This window comes from Balaenoptera physalus, assembly GCF_965194825.1.
Source record: "Balaenoptera physalus genome assembly, chromosome: 15".
NCBI classification, from domain to species: Eukaryota; Metazoa; Chordata; class Mammalia; order Artiodactyla; family Balaenopteridae; genus Balaenoptera; species Balaenoptera physalus.
The window spans coordinates 34,305,136-34,325,730 of NC_138894.1; the positions used below are offsets into that span (position 1 = coordinate 34,305,136).

The 20,595-nt window shown below is 45.1% G+C and overlaps 1 protein-coding gene and 1 long non-coding RNA gene across 5 annotated transcripts in view; one reads left to right on the forward strand and one right to left on the reverse strand.

The window, feature by feature from the left end:
* LOC309643390 overlaps positions 1–20,595 on the reverse strand; it is a 2,123,356-nt gene that overhangs the window by 1,623,450 nt on the left and 479,311 nt on the right. The gene's annotated exons all lie outside the window — the stretch shown is intronic.
* LOC309643474 (uncharacterized protein) overlaps positions 1–20,595 on the forward strand; it is a gene marked incomplete at both ends in the record, with an annotated part of 44,971 nt that overhangs the window by 19,159 nt on the left and 5,217 nt on the right. Inside the window, one exon of the mRNA XM_082426206.1 lies at positions 18,875–18,990. Within this exon, the coding sequence (XP_082282332.1) occupies positions 18,875–18,990 (116 nt within the window). The remainder of the gene's footprint in view (positions 1–18,874; positions 18,991–20,595) is intronic.

Below are 20,595 nucleotides of genomic sequence, written 5' to 3' on the forward strand. Positions count from 1 at the left end.
CTGTGGCCAACCCAACCCAACCGGCTTGGACCAACCATACCCAGCCTCGTGTCCCTCAGCCTGCTGCTCCTAGGCCTGCACCCTACAAAACTTCATCTGGCGCTTCTCTCCAGCGCGAGCCTGTTCCCCCTGCTGTGACTAAGCGCCAGTCCCCACCCAAGCTCCAAACCCAACTTCTACTCCAAGACTTCAGCAAGCAACGAGTTCCATGGAGGGAACCCAACGTGCCTGAGCCAGTCATGTCAAAGCCCATCGAACAAGAGCAGAGGCCAGAGCGAGAGGCCATGAAGAGGCGGGCTCAACAACAACGGGAGAATGCTGCCAGATACACCTCTTCGGGGAAGCTGCAATTTTTCACCCAGAGGGACAAAGAAATGGAAATTGCTGACTACTACGGATACGTCAGGTGACAGCTGCTAGGATTCTTGCTGCCACCTTGGCTACCAGCGGTTCTTCCATACATAGGTAAGATAGGTATAGAACCGAATAAGTAAATGGAATAGAATTAATAGATGAGTAATAAACCTTTCGAATTTTGAGATGCTGCTAACTGGGGCGTGAGAAAGGAAGGCCTGAAAGTTGGATGGGAGAATGAAGGAAAGGGGTAAAAACTGAGGAAAGAGGAAGGAACTTGGCCCAGGGCTAGGAAGGCCAAAAGAGACGTATGGATTTAGGAAAGGAAGCAGGAGTGAGGATGAAATGGCAGAAGTAAAAAGCAGGGTCAGGGGTCTGGGTTGAAAGAACACAATTGGAGTAGAGTTGAAGGTGACAGGAGATGAGTCTAGGTTTACTAGGAGAAATAGAAACAAAGTCTCTCGGGGAGGTTGGCCTTAAGTCTCACAACCACCAGATAGGTATTTCAGAAAACAAGAGGTTCACGACACATCTCTGAAAGGTTTGAGTTGCCTTATTCAGGTGTGATTATAGTGGGGGAATAGGCAAATCTACCAGAGAAGTGGCTAGGGCTCAGAGTCCTCCTAGGGGCAGCTGACGACAGGGGCAGAGCCAAGGGAACTGCTGCATCAGGAGGCCCACGAACAAATCAGGGGCATAGCCGCCTGTCACTTCCCTACCAGGAAGGAAGCCAGGTATATTACTATAACCAAGGCACACTGGGGTCTTCACTGTATGGAGAACTTGGCTCCTGCCCGCAATCCTATGGCTCCGCGTCATACACAGGAAGTAGGGCCTCTGCGCAACCAGAAATGGGAATGGGACTGAAGGAGATTCAGCCCGCAAATATCCGACCACCAGCTTCCACCTCTGCAATCTGCCACCCTGTGTCTGCTCAACGCATCACAGAAACAAGTTTTCAAGGTGAGTATACAAACGGCAGAGCAAGTTGAAGAATGAGGTCGGCATTCACAAACGGGGTCAAATCGACAGCTGGGAAGGGGTGTAGAGACAGGTAGAATTTAGATCCTGAGCCTTTAATAACCACTACCTTCTCTCAGTGCTCTCTGTTTTTAGACTCTATGTAAGAACAGCTAGGGCTTCCCTGGTGGCGCCTGCCAATGCAGGGGACACGGCTTCGAGCCCCGGTCTGCGAAGATCCCACATGCCGTGCTGCAACTAAGCGCATGTGCCACAACGACTGAGCCTGCATTCCAGAGCCCGTGAGCCGCAACTACCGAAGCCCACGCGCCTACAGCCCATGCTCCGCAACAAGAGAGGCCACCGCGATGAGAAGCCCGCACACCGCAACCAAGAGTAGACCCCGCTAGCCGCAACTAGAAAAAGCCCGTGCACAGCAATGAGGACCCAGTGCAGCCAAAAAAATAAATACGTAGAATAAATAAGTTCAATCAATCAATCAATCAATAAACGTAAATTAAAAACAAACAAACAAACAAAAAAACAGAACACCTAATGCAGGTGGGAAGGTGGGAGGGACACTGTAAAGGTCATCTATGCTACATGTACAAGAACCCCGAGAGCACACCAATAGGTACCACATTTTTCACTGCTGTAGCCGAGCATTCCCCCTGTACTACCACACTGTAGCACTCCCTTCCCTCGTCTACTGCTACAGTCTCTTTGGAAGGTGTTTCAGAACTCTTGTTATGAGAGTGCCAGTTGAAGTGTCCTCACTTCCGTCATTTATACCAGGATTTAAGACCTTGTGGTCCGAGATCCTGTCCAGAGAGCAAGCAGGCTAAGACTCTGTCTTTGTTTCTATATTTTATCAGAAAGGGCTCTACCCCCTCTCCTAGTTCATGGTGTGAAGTGTTCTTAGCCTCTCGGGAAAGTGGGGAGAATTCAAAGGACTCTCTATGAGAATGCTAGGCTTTGTAAAACATTTCAGTTTTTTAAAAAGAAGACTCATTTTGTATTGGACTTAACAACAGTCCTATGAGATACAAAGAGAGCCAAGGATCAGTGACATGAAATGATCACCAGTAAGAATTACAACAGTCACCGCTTACCTCGTAGCATAGGGCACACTGTCCATGATCCTTAAGAAGAGTTAGTAGAAATGCCTTGCCCATCTTGCCCCTGAACCCCTTGAAAGGTACACGACTGCTGTGTTGGTGTTTAGGGGGAGCATCTCACTTACCCGGGACTGACTTCAACCTTGATTCCTCTGTAGTGATGGAGACTTCCCCGCTGATGAAAAATTCCCTGGGATTGCAACCTCCAAGCCAGACCGCTTTCCTATGGAATGACAGAGAACTTCAGAGAACTTGTCGAGATGAAACACCAGTCAGTCTGCGGGAGAAAGGGAAGAAGAGAACGATGGAAATCGTTTCTGGGAAACTATTTTTACATTATGTTTTGTTTGTTCCTGGTAAATAAACTGAAATCTTCTTAACATTCAAACAAAATCTAAACCACTAAATTCAACAACACAGGAGTATAACTTTTGAAAAAAATTTCTTTGGCTGCGCAGCATGTGGGATCTTAGCTCCCCAACCAGGGATTGAACCCACGCCTGCTGCATTGGAAGCGCAGAGTCTTCACCACTGGACCACCAGGGAAGTCCCAGGAATAGAACTTTTAAAGGAGAAGGTATAAACCCCTGGGTTATATGAACTGGAGATTTTTAGTAAGAAGTCAATAGATCTTTTGTTAGGCACATTTTATGTTAGGCTGTCTCCCTGCACAGGACGCAGGCGCCTTGAAAATGGAAATCACATCCCTCTATAGTACGTCCCTCTTCTTTCTGCTTTGCAGTTTGCTGCTCCACTTGTTCAACCCCACCTAGTAATAACCTATACTTCCCTTGTTCCTGTTTTCCCATCTGGAAAACAGACAAAAGGCAACCAAACAACGCAAAGGTCTCAACAAATAAGGGATACCCAAAACCAGAGATGGCCAGAACTTCTGTATCCCTCATGAAACCTAGCCCGGTGTTCAATACTTAGGTATCATTAATACATGCGTGTTGACTGAAACAGTTGAAACGCAATTCTTCCACTTCCCAGTTTAGTTTTAGTCCTCATACAAAACCTGATCATCAAATTCCTTAATGCTAGGAATCACAGTGAAAAATAATTTCTCAACTGACTTCTGTCAGATGAGTGAGAACTAAGGTTAATTCAGTGTATCTGAAGCATAGAAAGTGAGGGCAAACGTGGCACAAGATGGGGCTAGAGAAGCAGAGAGGATTCTAGAGCACGCAGAGTCTTAAAGGCCACCAGTGTGTTTTCTATTCTCAAAACAATGTTTGTGAGCGATGTTTATGAGCAATGTTCCAACTTGCTTTGAAGCTTTCTTGTGTGAAGAATGGATTGGAGGGAAACAAGATATATGGACACTAGTTAGGACCTAATCGCAACAGACAGGCAAGTTCAGTATTAGGATGTTGAGGGAGAGCTGACAGATTCCAAAGAAATTCAGGAGATAAACTGAAGCGGGCTTCATGGGGTATGAGATGGAGGAAAGGAAGGTCTTAGGGAATTAAAGGGTTTACTGCACACATGAGCAGAGTCTCAAAATTAATCATTTGAACGTACAGAGGGGGATCGATCTCCCAAATGACACCGGTTAGGAAGCAACGGTACGCCCTGTAGAATTCCTAGAGACAGCACAAATCAACTGTTTCGATGGAAAATTCGGCGGGACCCTTGATTTCCATGGGAATATAGAGAAAAGAGACACTGATCTGGCTTGCAGGTATTTAGGAAGTTGTTAGCCTGACATCACATACTAGTCTCATGTAAGTAGGCCGTCTGAAGTATGAAGCTTAGGGGAAAAACCTTGAAGAAAACTTAAAAGCTTAAGCCACACCTCTATACTACACCACCTTTCACAGTTTCTTCTCAGATAAGCAGCATCCCCATCAGTGAAGAAACTCACATCCCATAATAGGAACAACAGGCCTAAAAATTAAATGTGTGTCTTTGGAGGTCCCATCTATGCGATATCTTCCTGGTACCAGAAAAGTCCCCAGGAAGATCGATCTTTGCACCCCTGAAAGCTTACCACCAAGGAAAATGACTAGGTCCATAGATTTCCTCCCTCAAACCAGCCTACCTCACACATAAATCACTAGCAACTCAGCCCTTAACTCACATTATCACAGTCACAAGAGTGGTTAGGGAGAAAAGCACTAACCAGGGGAACTAACACAGAGGCAATCCAGGCCAAGCTGGGCTGGTGGCAGATATCTGCTCCTTACGCTCGGGTGCATAATGCGACTCACCACAATGCCTTTTTCACAGACCCTTTTTAAAGTTTCTCCACAAAATCCAACAGCTCAAGTTAGCTCATGACGCTTCAAGGTAAACAATCGTCAAGAGAAAAACATGCAATATGTCTTACAATGTTGGATTCCTTACAAATAGGACAAGGAAATAACCATGTAGACAAAACCAGAGCATTTGAAAACATCTGCGTTCTACAAACATACCAGTGAATGCTATAAATAAGGTAATATGACATAAAACAAAATGAAAACTAGATGTGAGACTGTTCTCTTCAGTGTACAGACTTCATGGCAGTTGCTGCACGATCTAGCTACTTATATCTACAACTCTCTGTTCTGTTAATACAAAATGAGGCCCAAGTGTGTCAACTTGTTTCCCACAGAAACCAAAAAACCTACATGCATCTCTTTTCTCCTGTGCCCTTTCACCTTACCTGCTCCCAGTTCTCCACCAATGTCCTCCTCTTTCTCTAATTATTCTCCTCTTCATTGTGCTTGGCCTTGCACCCAAGCATGCAAGACAGAGAGTCCTAGAGGTCCGAGATTCTAGAGGGGCTGTTTGCAAGGGGGAGGAGATTACGGTAACTGCCACACTGTATATACTTCTGTGCAAAGAAAGAGGGACAGTGTTCAGAATGTCTCTCACATATAAAAAGAGCTGGATGGCAGGATACCTGTGTGGCCCAAGGAACTAGAGCTAGCAAATCATGGGCAAAACAATTGCAACCAAAGGCTGGAAGAGGAAAGGTCTGCAACCAGCTCTGTCTCCTAGCTCTCTGGTATTTGCTGCCAATGGGCAGAGTCTATTTCGTGAAGCATCAAGCACTGAAAAGAAGACTCCTGCTGCTGGAAGTTGACAGGAAGGAACATCCAATGCAAGATCAAGGCTTGTCCTAGAAGCAATGCCCATAATGGAAGAAAAAAAAAAAAAAAAAAGAAAGCGGAAGAGAAATGTTAAGTCGCAAGTCCAACCTGGCCCCCAGCCTAGCCCAGCCCAAGGAAGGTAGGAGTCAAGGAGAAGAAACTAAAAGAGAAGAGCCTTGGACCACAACATTCTCCACAGGGTACACTCAACAAACTTCACCCTGCTCTTTAACCAAGTTACAACTGTAATAGTTCAAACTACATGGCTCTTTCCTTCCTAAGGATACTAGTTAAATAAGATCTATATAGCTCTAAGTATATGATACATAAAATAGAATACTCTGTAGAATATAAGTAACTGTTAGTTAATTATATTAATGAACGTCTGTAAGAAATGTTGCAATGATTTCCCTAATGGAAGAGCCTGGGGGAGGTAAATCTGTCTTCTAGGATTTCCTCCCCAGAGCTCAGAAATTGAGGGGTTGTTTTAGCTCTCCTACGCTCTCTTCACCCAAGCCCGCCCTCCTGTTGGGGATCGGACCTCCCTATTGGCTAGCTCATACCTTTCAACTGCCTGCTTTGTGACATCACTCTCCTACCAAACCTACTACCACTTGGTAGAGGTCTTGGGGTTTCCGTGGAGCCGTTTGGACCAGTAACCAGTGACCTTTGTACTGGACACGTGCGCCGTTCAGCTGCAGCCACTCAGACATCCTCTAGTGTTGTCTCCTCATCCCTTGTACCTGCAGTTGATGTCTCCTCTTCTCTGACCATGTCAGGTAAGAAAAGAAACTTTGGAAAGTTTTGCGTTCGATTTCTTGTGCCCCTAAATTGAGGAGGAGATTCAAACTAGCGTGGAATAATGAGGGAAAGTATTGAACTACAAGTCTGGAGACCTAATTTCAGTTTTGACTTTGACGTTTACTGTCTGTGTGACTTTGGACAAATCACTGACTGCCTCACAAAGCCTGCTGCTTTCCTTATCTGTTACGTTAGGATACCACATTGGGTTGATCACTCTGATCCCCTTCTTTTCCAATATTGAGCCTTAAAGGGTACCCATGTAGAAAATGAAATCAGAGACTTCTCAAAAGAGTGTTTCAACAGAAACATAGAAAAGCCAGGTGACACAGAAAACTAGCGATATATACCAAGATGTTTCATCTCCAATGGTCTCCCTCCACTAGTATTTCGACTAGTTGAAAAGAGAGAATAGGGAGAGAGGATGGAGAGTACTGGGCTATATAGGGAGGCACAGAGTCAAACGTAAGCAAGTTTAGGATTGTTTTCATTAGCACAGGCCAACAGGAACCAAGAGATGGGAAAAAAATATAAGAATGAAGAGGGAAAGCATAGAGGAGCTCTCAAGAAAGAGGCAGTTTGCCATGGAATGTTGATGGGAGCCAAAGATTTTAAATTAAAGCAGAAACAGCACAGAGGGAAATCTGCTCAGAGCAGGGCAAAACAAAGCTGATGGTAGCAAATCCTTACATTAACAGACTAAGAAGGAAAGTAAGGCCAGAACAGGGGATCACCAGGAAAGGCAGCCTATCAGAAAAGTCATACTCCGTTTTCTTTCTTTTATTGCCTCTCTGAATACAGCTGGCACTTGACAGTTTGGAATAGAAACATTTTAGAAGTATGTTTTAGAAATGATGCTTCCTAGAAACCAGAAACCAAAGTGGTTATCTAGGGGGCTGCTTTTCAGTGTTCTATTCTTTCTAATTTTTAAACTAGGTAGACATTTGACCAATTAAACATTTTAAATGATATCTTCTACATTGAATCAGAAGGACTATTTCCTTTGTGTGATATGTAGCTTCTAAGGCAAGGTTGCTTTTCAATTTTTACAGTTATTTCCTTCCTAACACAGACAGCACATTGATCAACAGCCATCGTTCGCTTGTAGATCTTAGCTACCGGAGAAGAAAAAGAAAAAGTCAAGCCCCACATCTCTAATTCCCCATTTAGGGAATTCCCTGGCGGTCCAGCACTTAGGACTCGGTGCTTTCACGGCCAGGGCCACGCGGCGCGGCAAAAGAAAAAAAGAAAACACAAACATCCACGTTTATCTAAAACAATGTTGTGGAGTCCTTTGGATTTTCTTACATTTGAAAATCTTTTTTAATTGGATTCTAGGGATGATGGTTTTTTGAGGTCTTGGGATGTCATCTTCTTGGATGTGGAAGATGATTCTAAGTTCTAGGATAAATACAAAAACCTTCTTGATACTTTTTAAGCTTCCTTTCTGCTTATTATATGAGTTATATTCATGGACAGATATATTTCTCCTAGGCTTAATACCTGTTACTTGCTGGGTAAAAATATGAATGAGCACAATAATGAAACTCTTTTACACTTACTATTTTGCTGTCTGCTTTGTACCGGTTTTCATTGAAATACTTGTCTATATATGTTGTGGCTACCTATACATTCACATTTGTTGCATTCTGTTGCTTGTTATGCATTTTTTACTGATTTATCGTCTCTGTCTGTATGCATTGGCTAGGAATTCATTCACCTCTATCACCTCCATCGTGTTTTTTGGTTAACAGTATTCACTAAAATAGAGTGGGCAAAATTCACTTTCATAATATTGCATGTATGGTACAGAATGTCATTTGTTAGTAAATTCATTAGGCTTTGATACTTGCCCACATACCCCAGTTTTCATTAATATCTATGGATTTCTTTTTCGTTACGTAACATGTTTTTCATGATTTTTCTTTGTCTTTCTAGAACTTATTGTATCTTCCTCCATATAAATCATACGCAATAGATCAGCTTATTCATCTATTAATTATTACTGCTATTATTATTGGTGGTGGTGTTATAACCACTTTATAGATGAGTAATCTGAAGTAATCAGATAACTTTTCTCTTTCCAAAAGCACTTAAGAAATCCACTTTCGGGTAATCATTTTGAGGTAGGATGAGAAACCAGGCTTGAAGAGGGCAAACATGACTCTTTCAGTTCACCAGTTGGACTGAGCTATACGTCAACTCTAGGTAATAGCGTGGGAACTGCACAAGCAAAGGGAGACACTGAAGATGACAATGGTAATGGCCGTACTGTTTTCTAATGGACAAAAAAAATGCTTATATTATAAGTTCTATTTCTCCTGCTTTCTGGCACTATCATGCTCAGAGTGGAGTCCTGGCAAGGAAGTCAGGATACTTAGGTTCTGAAACCTGGTAATGACACTAACATAATGAGAGAACCTGAACAAGTCAACCCGACCTCTCTGAGCCTCAGTTTCCTTACTCGTGAAATGAGACTGAAAAAAGAGAAAGTTCTCTAAGGGCCTCCTAGTTCTAAAATGCTTCCAGTCTAGGAAACAGCATAGAAGTCAATACGAGTGCAGGCTGAAGGGAAAGACAGGGCAGGGAGAAGGTTGCTTCCAGCCTAGAGAACAATGTCTGAACCATACCACTTGGCTCTTCTGCCCATCTGTGCCCAAGATGGGAGCACAGGCAGTTAATACAGAAGAGTGGAAAACTGCTCAGTCCTTACAGCCATCATTAACTGTCTGATTTTGGGTTTCTCAGGAAGGGTCGATAGTAGAGGTGTCCTGAGAGCAAGAACCTTAAGATAATGCTGTTCCTCAAACGTAGTGAGAATTTCTCAACCTCCCTGAGTTTTTCATGACCCTCTTGTTCTTACAGAAAATTTCCAAAATCCATCTCTACTTGGAACTCTAAATTCTCTGCAGCATTCTCTTCCTGTGGTGAGCAATGCAACTTCCCTAACACGAAGTGTCTGCAACTTCTCCAGAGTCTCTGCCCCTGCCGTCAGTTCGGCATCGGCTACCGGTACCTCTTTCCAGACACTCATGGGTAGTGCCTACCTTTACCAACATTCCAGCACGACTATGTTATCTGGAGTTACTGACCACAGCCAGATCTCCACTTCAGCTCCTTCCTATCCAGGTGTTCTTGAGTGGGACATCACAGGAAGCACTGAAAAGAATTCCTCTTCACTCGGAGACTTTACTCTGGCACTCACTGACCGGCACCCAGCTGCTTCCTCCATGTTTATGGCAGCCCAGTATGATAAAACTTCAGACGCCAATAACATGGTCCCTCTATATCCATCACTTTCTGCCAGGCTTGCTCAGGGAGCACCATCTCAGATTCCAAATCAGGGGCATAGCCGCCTGTCACTTCCCTACCAGGAAGGAAGCCAGGTATATTACTATAACCAAGGCACACTGGGGTCTTCACTGTATGGAGAACTTGGCTCCTGCCCGCAATCCTATGGCTCCGCGTCATACACAGGAAGTAGGGCCTCTGCGCAACCAGAAATGGGAATGGGACTGAAGGAGATTCAGCCCACAAATATCCGACCACCAGCTTCCACCTCTGCAATCTGCCACCCTGTGTCTGCTCAACGCATCACAGAAACAAGTTTTCAAGGTGAGTATACAAACGGCAGAGAAAGTTGAAGAATGAGGTCGGCATTCACAAATGGGGTCAAATCGACAGCTGGGAAGGGGTGTAGAGACAGGTAGAATTTAGATCCTGAGCCTTTAGTAACCACTACCTTCGCTCAGTGCCCTCTGTTTTTAGACTCTATATAAGAACACCTAGGGCTTCCCTGGTGGCGCCGTGGTTAAGAATCCGCCTGCCAATGCAATGCGGGGGACACGGGTTCGAGCCCTGGTCTGGGAAGATCCCACATGCCGTGGAGCAACTAAGCCCATGTGCCACAACGACTGAGCCTGCATTCTAGAGCCCGTGAGCCGCAACTACCGAAGCCCACGCGCCTAGAGCGCATGCTCCGCAACAAGAGAAGCCCGCACAGCGCAACCAAGAGTAGACCCCGCTAGCCGCAACTAGAGAAAGCCCGTGCACAGCAATGAAGACCCTGTGCAGCCAAAAAAATAAATACGTAGAATAAATAAGTTCAAACAATCAATCAATAAATAAACGTAAATTAAAAAAAACAAAAAAACAAAAAGAACACCTAATGCAGGTGGGAAGGTGGCAGGGACACTGTAAAGGTCATCTATGCTACATGTACAAGAACCCCGAGAGCACACCAATAGGTACCACATTTTTCACTGCTGTAGCCGAGCATTCCCCCTGTACTACCACACTGTAGCACTCCCTTCCCTCGTCTACTGCTACAGTCTCTTTGGAAGGTGTCTCAGAACTCTTGTTATGAGAGTGCCAGTTGAAGTGTCCTCACTTCCGTCATTTATACCAGGATTTAAGACCTTGTGGTCCGAGATCCTGTCCAGAGAGCAAGCAGGCTAAGACTCTGTCTTTGTTTCTGTATTTCATCAGAAAGGGCTCTACCCCCTCTCCTAGTTCATGGTGTGAAGTGTTCTTAGCCTCTCGGGAAAGTGGGGAGAATTGAAAGGACTCTATATGAGAATGCTAGGCTTTGTAAAACATTTCAGTTGTTTAAAAAGAAGACTCATTTTGTATTGGACTTACAACAGTCCTATGAGATACAAAGAGAGCCAAGGATCAGTGACATGAAATGATCACCAGTTAAGCATTACAACAGTCACCGCTTACCTCGTAGCACAGGGCACTGTCCATGATCCTTAAGAAGAGTTAGTAGAAATGCCTTGCCCATCTTGCCCCTGAACCCCTTGAAAGGTACACGACTGCTGTGTTGGTGTTTAGGGGGAGCATCTCATTTACCAGGGACTGACTTCTCCCTTGATCCCTTTGTAGTGATGGAGACTTCCCTGGTGATGAAAAATTCCCTGGGATTGCAACCTCCAAGCCAGACGTTTTGTGTGACACAAACTCAAGAACTCCCCAAGTCCTGCAGTAGCAGAAACAGTCACATACTTGAGAGTAACCCACCATCTGAACTTGGGGACATTTCAGTGACAGCTCCAGTCCAGAGTGCCAGGCGTCTCCTGGCCCTGCCTCCAGCTCCAAGCCAGGGACAAACAGAGAGTAAGAACGTGGAGGATATCAAAACCAAGCTGTCAAAGCCTCTGGAGGCCTACCAGATCCCAATAGAAAACCAAGATCCTCCACTACTCCCTTTAGGAATCCCTGATATTCCCCAGCCGCTGGCCTGCACCGATCCCCTCAGCCAAGAGGAGCAGCCTGGTTCTGAAAATGCTGATCTGGGAGAGAACAGCCTGAGTCGTCAGGACCTAGGGACACTTGAAAATGGGACTGAACCTAGCAGTGGTCTTGCAGACATTACTACACTGGCGGAGGATATTCACCTTCCCCAGCTCTTTAATTCTTGGAAAGATCTTGATCGATCCCAAGGTCCCAACGTGATCAAAGCTGAAGACACCAGAGCCATTAAGGTGAATCAGGTGCAGGAAAAGCCAAGTGTCGTAAAGGTTCCCTCTGATCAACCCAGGAAGAACAAACAGAAAGCCTCTGAGCCTATCGGTGGTGCTCCCAAGGCCAAAATCCAGCCAAAGGATCCAGAGTGCCTGTTAGGGGGAGAAGCGGTTATATGCACTGCTGCAGTCAGTGACAGGGCTCCTGCGAACACGGCCAAGCACTCTCAAGGCAAACCTCAGAAAGCTGCATCCGGAAAGATCAGCAAAACTGAGAGCCATGGGCAGGAAAAGACCAAAAGGACCAGAGGAAGAAACAAGGCTGAAGAGAACAAGCAGTCAGGGAACAAAGTCAAGGCAGAAGACAAGCCAGCAATCCCCAACACGAAGCGAAAGGAACACCAAACTGAGCTTCGCCAAGAGAGCTTTCAAAAGCCTCGAACCTCCCTTGGCGTGCGCATGCTGGAGTCTGTGAAGGTTCTTCATGCGCTGGGGAAGAAGAATGAGACGAAAACTGGGCTCTCTTCCTGTCGGCTCTTGGGAAATTCAAGCAACCCCAAAGACCCCCAGCCACCCCCAGCGATCCAGCCACGGCGGCATACCCCACGTGAGGGTAAGAGGCCTGAGAAAACGCAAGTCCAAGCCCAGAAACCAGACAGCAGTGCTGAAACAGAGTGTCCATCTCCATCCCAGTGTGAGCGGCCTCCTCCTGGGAAGGTCAAGTTGATACCTCTGCCTTTTTCTGCCTGGGACAAGCCTCAAGCTCGACCCGCTCCTCGGAGGCCACAGTCTCTGGCCTCACATCGGCCTGCTGTGGCTTACCGTGCCCAGCCTGGTTCTACTGACTCAGCTCAACCTGCTGCAGTCAATTCATCCCAGCCAGCTCCTGCCTCTTTGCCAGGTCCCGCCAAACCAGCTCAGCCAACTGTGGCCAACCCAACCCAACCGGCTTGGACCAACCATACCCAGCCTCGTGTCCCTCAGCCTGCTGCTCCTAGGCCTGCACCCTACAAAACTTCATCTGGCGCTTCTCTCCAGCGCGAGCCTGTTCCCCCTGCTGTGACTAAGCGCCAGTCCCCACCCAAGCTCCAAACCCAACTTCTACTCCAAGACTTCAGCAAGCAACGAGTTCCATGGAGGGAACCCAACGTGCCTGAGCCAGTCATGTCAAAGCCCATCGAACAAGAGCAGAGGCCAGAGCGAGAGGCCATGAAGAGGCGGGCTCAACAACAACGGGAGAATGCTGCCAGATACACCTCTTCGGGGAAGCTGCAATTTTTCACCCAGAGGGACAAAGAAATGGAAATTGCTGACTACTACGGATACGTCAGGTGACAGCTGCTAGGATTCTTGCTGCCACCTTGGCTACCAGCGGTTCTTCCATACATAGGTAAGATAGGTATAGAACCGAATAAGTAAATGGAATAGAATTAATAGATGAGTAATAAACCTTTCGAATTTTGAGATGCTGCTAACTGGGGCGTGAGAAAGGAAGGACTGAAAGTTGGATGGGAGAATGAAGGAAAGGGGTAAAAACTGAGGAAAGAGGAAGGAACTTGGCCCAGGGCTAGGAAGGCCAAAAGAGACGTATGGATTTAGGAAAGGAAGCAGGAGTGAGGATGAAATGGCAGAAGTAAAAAGCAGGGTCAGGGGTCTGGGTTGAAAGAACACAATTGGAGTAGAGTTGAAGGTGACAGGAGATGAGTCTAGGTTTACTAGGAGAAATAGAAACAAAGTCTCTCGGGGAGGTTGGCCTTAAGTCTCACAACCACCAGATAGGTATTTCAGAAAACAAGAGGTTCACGACACATCTCTGAAAGGTTTGAGTTGCCTTATTCAGGTGTGATTATAGTGGGGGAATAGGCAAATCTACCAGAGAAGTGGCTAGGGCTCAGAGTCCTCCTAGGGGCAGCTGACGACAGGGCCAGAGCCAAGGGAACTGCTGTATCAGGAGGCCCACGAACAAATCAGGGGCATAGCCGCCTGTCACTTCCCTACCAGGAAGGAAGCCAGGTATATTACTATAACCAAGGCACACTGGGGTCTTCACTGTATGGAGAACTTGGCTCCTGCCCGCAATCCTATGGCTCCGCGTCATACACAGGAAGTAGGGCCTCTGCGCAACCAGAAATGGGAATGGGACTGAAGGAGATTCAGCCCGCAAATATCCGACCACCAGCTTCCACCTCTGCAATCTGCCACCCTGTGTCTGCTCAACGCATCACAGAAACAAGTTTTCAAGGTGAGTATACAAACGGCAGAGAAAGTTGAAGAATGAGGTCGGCATTCACAAACGGGGTCAAATCGACAGCTGGGAAGGGGTGTAGAGACAGGTAGAATTTAGATCCTGAGCCTTTAATAACCACTACCTTCTCTCAGTGCTCTCTGTTTTTAGACTCTATATAAGAACAGCTAGGGCTTCCCTGGTGGCGCCTGCCAATGCAGGGGACACGGCTTCCAGCCCCGGTCTGCGAAGATCCCACATGCCGTGCAGCAACTAAGCGCATGTGCCACAACGACTGAGCCTGCATTCCAGAGCCCGTGAGCCGCAACTACCGAAGCCCACGCGCCTACAGCCCATGCTCCGCAACAAGAGAGGCCACCGCGATGAGAAGCCCGCACACCGCAACCAAGAGTAGACCCCGCTAGCCGCAACTAGAGAAAGCCCGTGCACACCAATGAGGACCCAGTGCAGCCAAAAAAATAAATACGTAGAATAAATAAGTTCAATCAATCAATCAATCAATAAACGTAAATTAAAAAAAAAAAAAAAACAAAAAAACAGAACACCTAATGCAGGTGGGAAGGTGGGAGGGACACTGTAAAGGTCATCTATGCTACATGTACAAGAACCCCAAGAGCACACCAATAGGTACCACATTTTTCACTGCTGTAGCCGAGCATTCCCCCTGTACTACCACACTGTAGCACTCCCTTCCCTCGTCTACTGCTACAGTCTCTTTGGAAGGTGTTTCAGAACTCTTGTTATGAGAGTGCCAGTTGAACTGTCCTCACTTCCGTCATTTATACCAGGATTTAAGACCTTGTGGTCCGAGATCCTGTCCAGAGAGCAAGCAGGCTAAGACTCTGTCTTTGTTTCTATATTTCATCAGAAAGGGCTCTACCCCCTCTCCTAGTTCATGGTGTGAAGTGTTCTTAGCCTCTCGGGAAAGTGGGGAGAATTCAAAGGACTCTCTATGAGAATGCTAGGCTTTGTAAAACATTTCAGTTTTTTAAAAAGAAGACTCATTTTGTATTGGACTTACAACAGTCCTATGAGATACAAAGAGAGCCAAGGATCAGTGACATGAAATGATCACCAGTAAGAATTACAACAGTCACCGCTTACCTCGTAGCATAGGGCACTGTCCATGATCCTTAAGAAGAGTTAGTAGAAATGCCTTGCCCATCTTGCCCCTGAACCCCTTGAAAGGTACACGACTGCTGTGTTGGTGTTTAGGGGGAGCATCTCACTTACCCGGGACTGACTTCAACCTTGATTCCTCTGTAGTGATGGAGACTTCCCCGCTGATGAAAAATTCCCTGGGATTGCAACCTCCAAGCCAGACCGCTTTCCTATGGAATGACAGAGAACTTCAGAGAACTTGTCAAGATGAAACACCAGTCAGTCTGCGGGAGAAAGGGAAGAAGAGAACGATGGAAATCGTTTCTGGGAAACTATTTTTACATTATGTTTTGTTTGTTCCTGGTAAATAAACTGAAATCTTCTTAACATTCAAACAAAATCTAAACCACTAAATTCAACAACACAGGAGTATAACTTTTGAAAAAAATTTCTTTGGCTGCGCAGCATGTGGGATCTTAGCTCCCCAACCAGGGATTGAACCCACGCCTGCTGCATTGGAAGCGCAGAGTCTTCACCACTGGACCACCAGGGAAGTCCCAGGAATAGAACTTTTAAAGGAGAAGGTATAAACCCCTGGGTTATATGAACTGGAGATTTTTAGTAAGAAGTCAATAGATCTTTTGTTAGGCACATTTTATGTTAGGCTGTCTCCCTGCACAGGACGCAGGCGCCTTGAAAATGGAAATCACATCCCTCTATAGTACGTCCCTCTTCTTTCTGCTTTGCAGTTTGCTGCTCCACTTGTTCAACCCCACCTAGTAATAACCTATACTTCCCTTGTTCCTGTTTTCCCATCTGGAAAACAGACAAAAGGCAACCAAACAACGCAAAGGTCTCAACAAATAAGGGATACCCAAAACCAGAGATGGCCAGAACTTCTGTATCCCTCATGAAACCTAGCCCGGTGTTCAATACTTAGGTATCATTAATACATGCGTGTTGACTGAAACAGTTGAAACGCAATTCTTCCACTTCCCAGTTTAGTTTTAGTCCTCATACAAAACCTGATCATCAAATTCCTTAATGCTAGGAATCACAGTGAAAAATAATTTCTCAACTGACTTCTGTCAGATGAGTGAGAACTAAGGTTAATTCAGTGTATCTGAAGCATAGAAAGTGAGGGCAAACGTGGCACAAGATGGGGCTAGAGAAGCAGAGAGGATTCTAGAGCACGCAGAGTCTTAAAGGCCACCAGTGTGTTTTCTATTCTCAAAACAATGTTTGTGAGCGATGTTTATGAGCAATGTTCCAACTTGCTTTGAAGCTTTCTTGTGTGAAGAATGGATTGGAGGGAAACAAGATATATGGACACTAGTTAGGACCTAATCGCAACAGACAGGCAAGTTCAGTATTAGGATGTTGAGGGAGAGCTGACAGATTCCAAAGAAATTCAGGAGATAAACTGAAGCGGGCTTCATGGGGTATGAGATGGAGGAAAGGAAGGTCTTAGGGAATTAAAGGGTTTACTGCACACATGAGCAGAGTCTCAAAATTAATCATTTGAACGTACAGAGGGGGATCGATCTCCCAAATGACACCGGTTAGGAAGCAACGGTACGCCCTGTAGAATTCCTAGAGACAGCACAAATCAACTGTTTCGATGGAAAATTCGGCGGGACCCTTGATTTCCATGGGAATATAGAGAAAAGAGACACTGATCTGGCTTGCAGGTATTTAGGAAGTTGTTAGCCTGACATCACATACTAGTCTCATGTAAGTAGGCCGTCTGAAGTATGAAGCTTAGGGGAAAAACCTTGAAGAAAACTTAAAAGCTTAAGCCACACCTCTATACTACACCACCTTTCACAGTTTCTTCTCAGATAAGCAGCATCCCCATCAGTGAAGAAACTCACATCCCATAATAGGAACAACAGGCCTAAAAATTAAATGTGTGTCTTTGGAGGTCCCATCTATGCGATATCTTCCTGGTACCAGAAAAGTCCCCAGGAAGATCGATCTTTGCACCCCTGAAAGCTTACCACCAAGGAAAATGACTAGGTCCATAGATTTCCTCCCTCAAACCAGCCTACCTCACACATAAATCACTAGCAACTCAGCCCTTAACTCACATTATCACAGTCACAAGAGTGGTTAGGGAGAAAAGCACTAACCAGGGGAACTAACACAGAGGCAATCCAGGCCAAGCTGGGCTGGTGGCAGATATCTGCTCCTTACGCTCGGGTGCATAATGCGACTCACCACAATGCCTTTTTCACAGACCCTTTTTAAAGTTTCTCCACAAAATCCAACAGCTCAAGTTAGCTCATGACGCTTCAAGGTAAACAATCGTCAAGAGAAAAACATGCAATATGTCTTACAATGTTGGATTCCTTACAAATAGGACAAGGAAATAACCATGTAGACAAAACCAGAGCATTTGAAAACATCTGCGTTCTACAAACATACCAGTGAATGCTATAAATAAGGTAATATGACATAAAACAAAATGAAAACTAGATGTGAGACTGTTCTCTTCAGTGTACAGACTTCATGGCAGTTGCTGCACGATCTAGCTACTTATATCTACAACTCTCTGTTCTGTTAATACAAAATGAGGCCCAAGTGTGTCAACTTGTTTCCCACAGAAACCAAAAAACCTACATGCATCTCTTTTCTCCTGTGCCCTTTCACCTTACCTGCTCCCAGTTCTCCACCAATGTCCTCCTCTTTCTCTAATTATTCTCCTCTTCATTGTGCTTGGCCTTGCACCCAAGCATGCAAGACAGAGAGTCCTAGAGGTCCGAGATTCTAGAGGGGCTGTTTGCAAGGGGGAGGAGATTACGGTAACTGCCACACTGTATATACTTCTGTGCAAAGAAAGAGGGACAGTGTTCAGAATGTCTCTCACATATAAAAAGAGCTGGATGGCAGGATACCTGTGTGGCCCAAGGAACTAGAGCTAGCAAATCATGGGCAAAACAATTGCAACCAAAGGCTGGAAGAGGAAAGGTCTGCAACCAGCTCTGTCTCCTAGCTCTCTGGTATTTGCTGCCAATGGGCAGAGTCTATTTCGTGAAGCATCAAGCACTGAAAAGAAGACTCCTGCTGCTGGAAGTTGACAGGAAGGAACATCCAATGCAAGATCAAGGCTTGTCCTAGAAGCAATGCCCATAATGGAAGAAAAAAAAAAAAAAAAAAGAAAGCGGAAGAGAAATGTTAAGTCGCAAGTCCAACCTGGCCCCCAGCCTAGCCCAGCCCAAGGAAGGTAGGAGTCAAGGAGAAGAAACTAAAAGAGAAGAGCCTTGGACCACAACATTCTCCACAGGGTACACTCAACAAACTTCACCCTGCTCTTTAACCAAGTTACAACTGTAATAGTTCAAACTGCATGGCTCTTTCCTTCCTAAGGATACTAGTTAAATAAGATCTATATAGCTCTAAGTATATGATACATAAAATAGAATACTCTGTAGAATATAAGTAACTGTTAGTTAATTATATTAATGAACGTCTGTAAGAAATGTTGCAATGATTTCCCTAATGGAAGAGCCTGGGGGAGGTAAATCTGTCTTCTAGGATTTCCTCCCCAGAGCTCAGAAATTGAGGGGTTGTTTTAGCTCTCCTACGCTCTCTTCACCCAAGCCCGCCCTCCTGTTGGGGATCGGACCTCCCTATTGGCTAGCTCATACCTTTCAACTGCCTGCTTTGTGACATCACTCTCCTACCAAACCTACTACCACTTGGTAGAGGTCTTGGGGTTTCCGTGGAGCCGTTTGGACCAGTAACCAGTGACCTTTGTACTGGACACGTGCGCCGTTCAGCTGCAGCCACTCAGACATCCTCTAGTGTTGTCTCCTCATCCCTTGTACCTGCAGTTGATGTCTCCTCTTCTCTGACCATGTCAGGTAAGAAAAGAAACTTTGGAAAGTTTTGCGTTCGATTTCTTGTGCCCCTAAATTGAGGAGGAGATTCAAACTAGCGTGGAATAATGAGGGAAAGTATTGAACTACAAGTCTGGAGACCTAATTTCAGTTTTGACTTTGACGTTTACTGTCTGTGTGACTTTGGACAAATCACTGACTGCCTCACAAAGCCTGCTGCTTTCCTTATCTGTTACGTTAGGATACCACATTGGGTTGATCACTCTGATCCCCTTCTTTTCCAATATTGAGCCTTAAAGGGTACCCATGTAGAAAATGAAATCAGAGACTTCTCAAAAGAGTGTTTCAACAGAAACATAGAAAAGCCAGGTGACACAGAAAACTAGCGATATATACCAAGATGTTTCATCTCCAATGGTCTCCCTCCACTAGTATTTCGACTAGTTGAAAAGAGAGAATAGGGAGAGAGGATGGAGAGTACTGGGCTATATAGGGAGGCACAGAGTCAAACGTAAGCAAGTTTAGGATTGTTTTCATTAGCACAGGCCAACAGGAACCAAGAGATGGGAAAAAAATATAAGAATGAAGAGGGAAAGCATAGAGGAGCTCTCAAGAAAGAGGCAGTTTGCCATGGAATGTTGATGGGAGCCAAAGATTTTAAATTAAAGCAGAAACAGCACAGAGGGAAATCTGCTCAGAGCAGGGCAAAACAAAGCTGATGGTAGCAAATCCTTACATTAACAGACTAAGAAGGAAAGTAAGGCCAGAACAGGGGATCACCAGGAAAGGCAGCCTATCAGAAAAGTCATACTCCGTTTTCTTTCTTTTATTGCCTCTCTGAATACAGCTGGCACTTGACAGTTTGGAATAGAAACATTTTAGAAGTATGTTTTAGAAATGATGCTTCCTAGAAACCAGAAACCAAAGTGGTTATCTAGGGGGCTGCTTTTCAGTGTTCTATTCTTTCTAATTTTTAAACTAGGTAGACATTTGACCAATTAAACATTTTAAATGATATCTTCTACATTGAATCAGAAGGACTATTTCCTTTGTGTGATATGTAGCTTCTAAGGCAAGGCTGCTTTTCAATTTTTACAGTTATTTCCTTCCTAACACAGACAGCACATTGATCAACAGCCATCGTTCGCTTGTAGATCTTAGCTACCGGAGAAGAAAAAGAAAAAGTCAAGCCCCACATCTCTAATTCCCCATTTAGGGAATTCCCTGGCGGTCCAGCACTTAGGACTCGGTGCTTTCACGGCCAGGGCCACGCGGCGCGGCAAAAGAAAAAAAGAAAACACAAACATCCACGTTTATCTAAAACAATGTTGTGGAGTCCTTTGGATTTTCTTACATTTGAAAATCTTTTTTAATTGGATTCTAGGGATGATGGTTTTTTGAGGTCTTGGGATGTCATCTTCTTGGATGTGGAAGATGATTCTAAGTTCTAGGATAAATACAAAAACCTTCTTGATACTTTTTAAGCTTCCTTTCTGCTTATTATATGAGTTATATTCATGGACAGATATATTTCTCCTAGGCTTAATACCTGTTACTTGCTGGGTAAAAATATGAATGAGCACAATAATGAAACTCTTTTACACTTACTATTTTGCTGTCTGCTTTGTA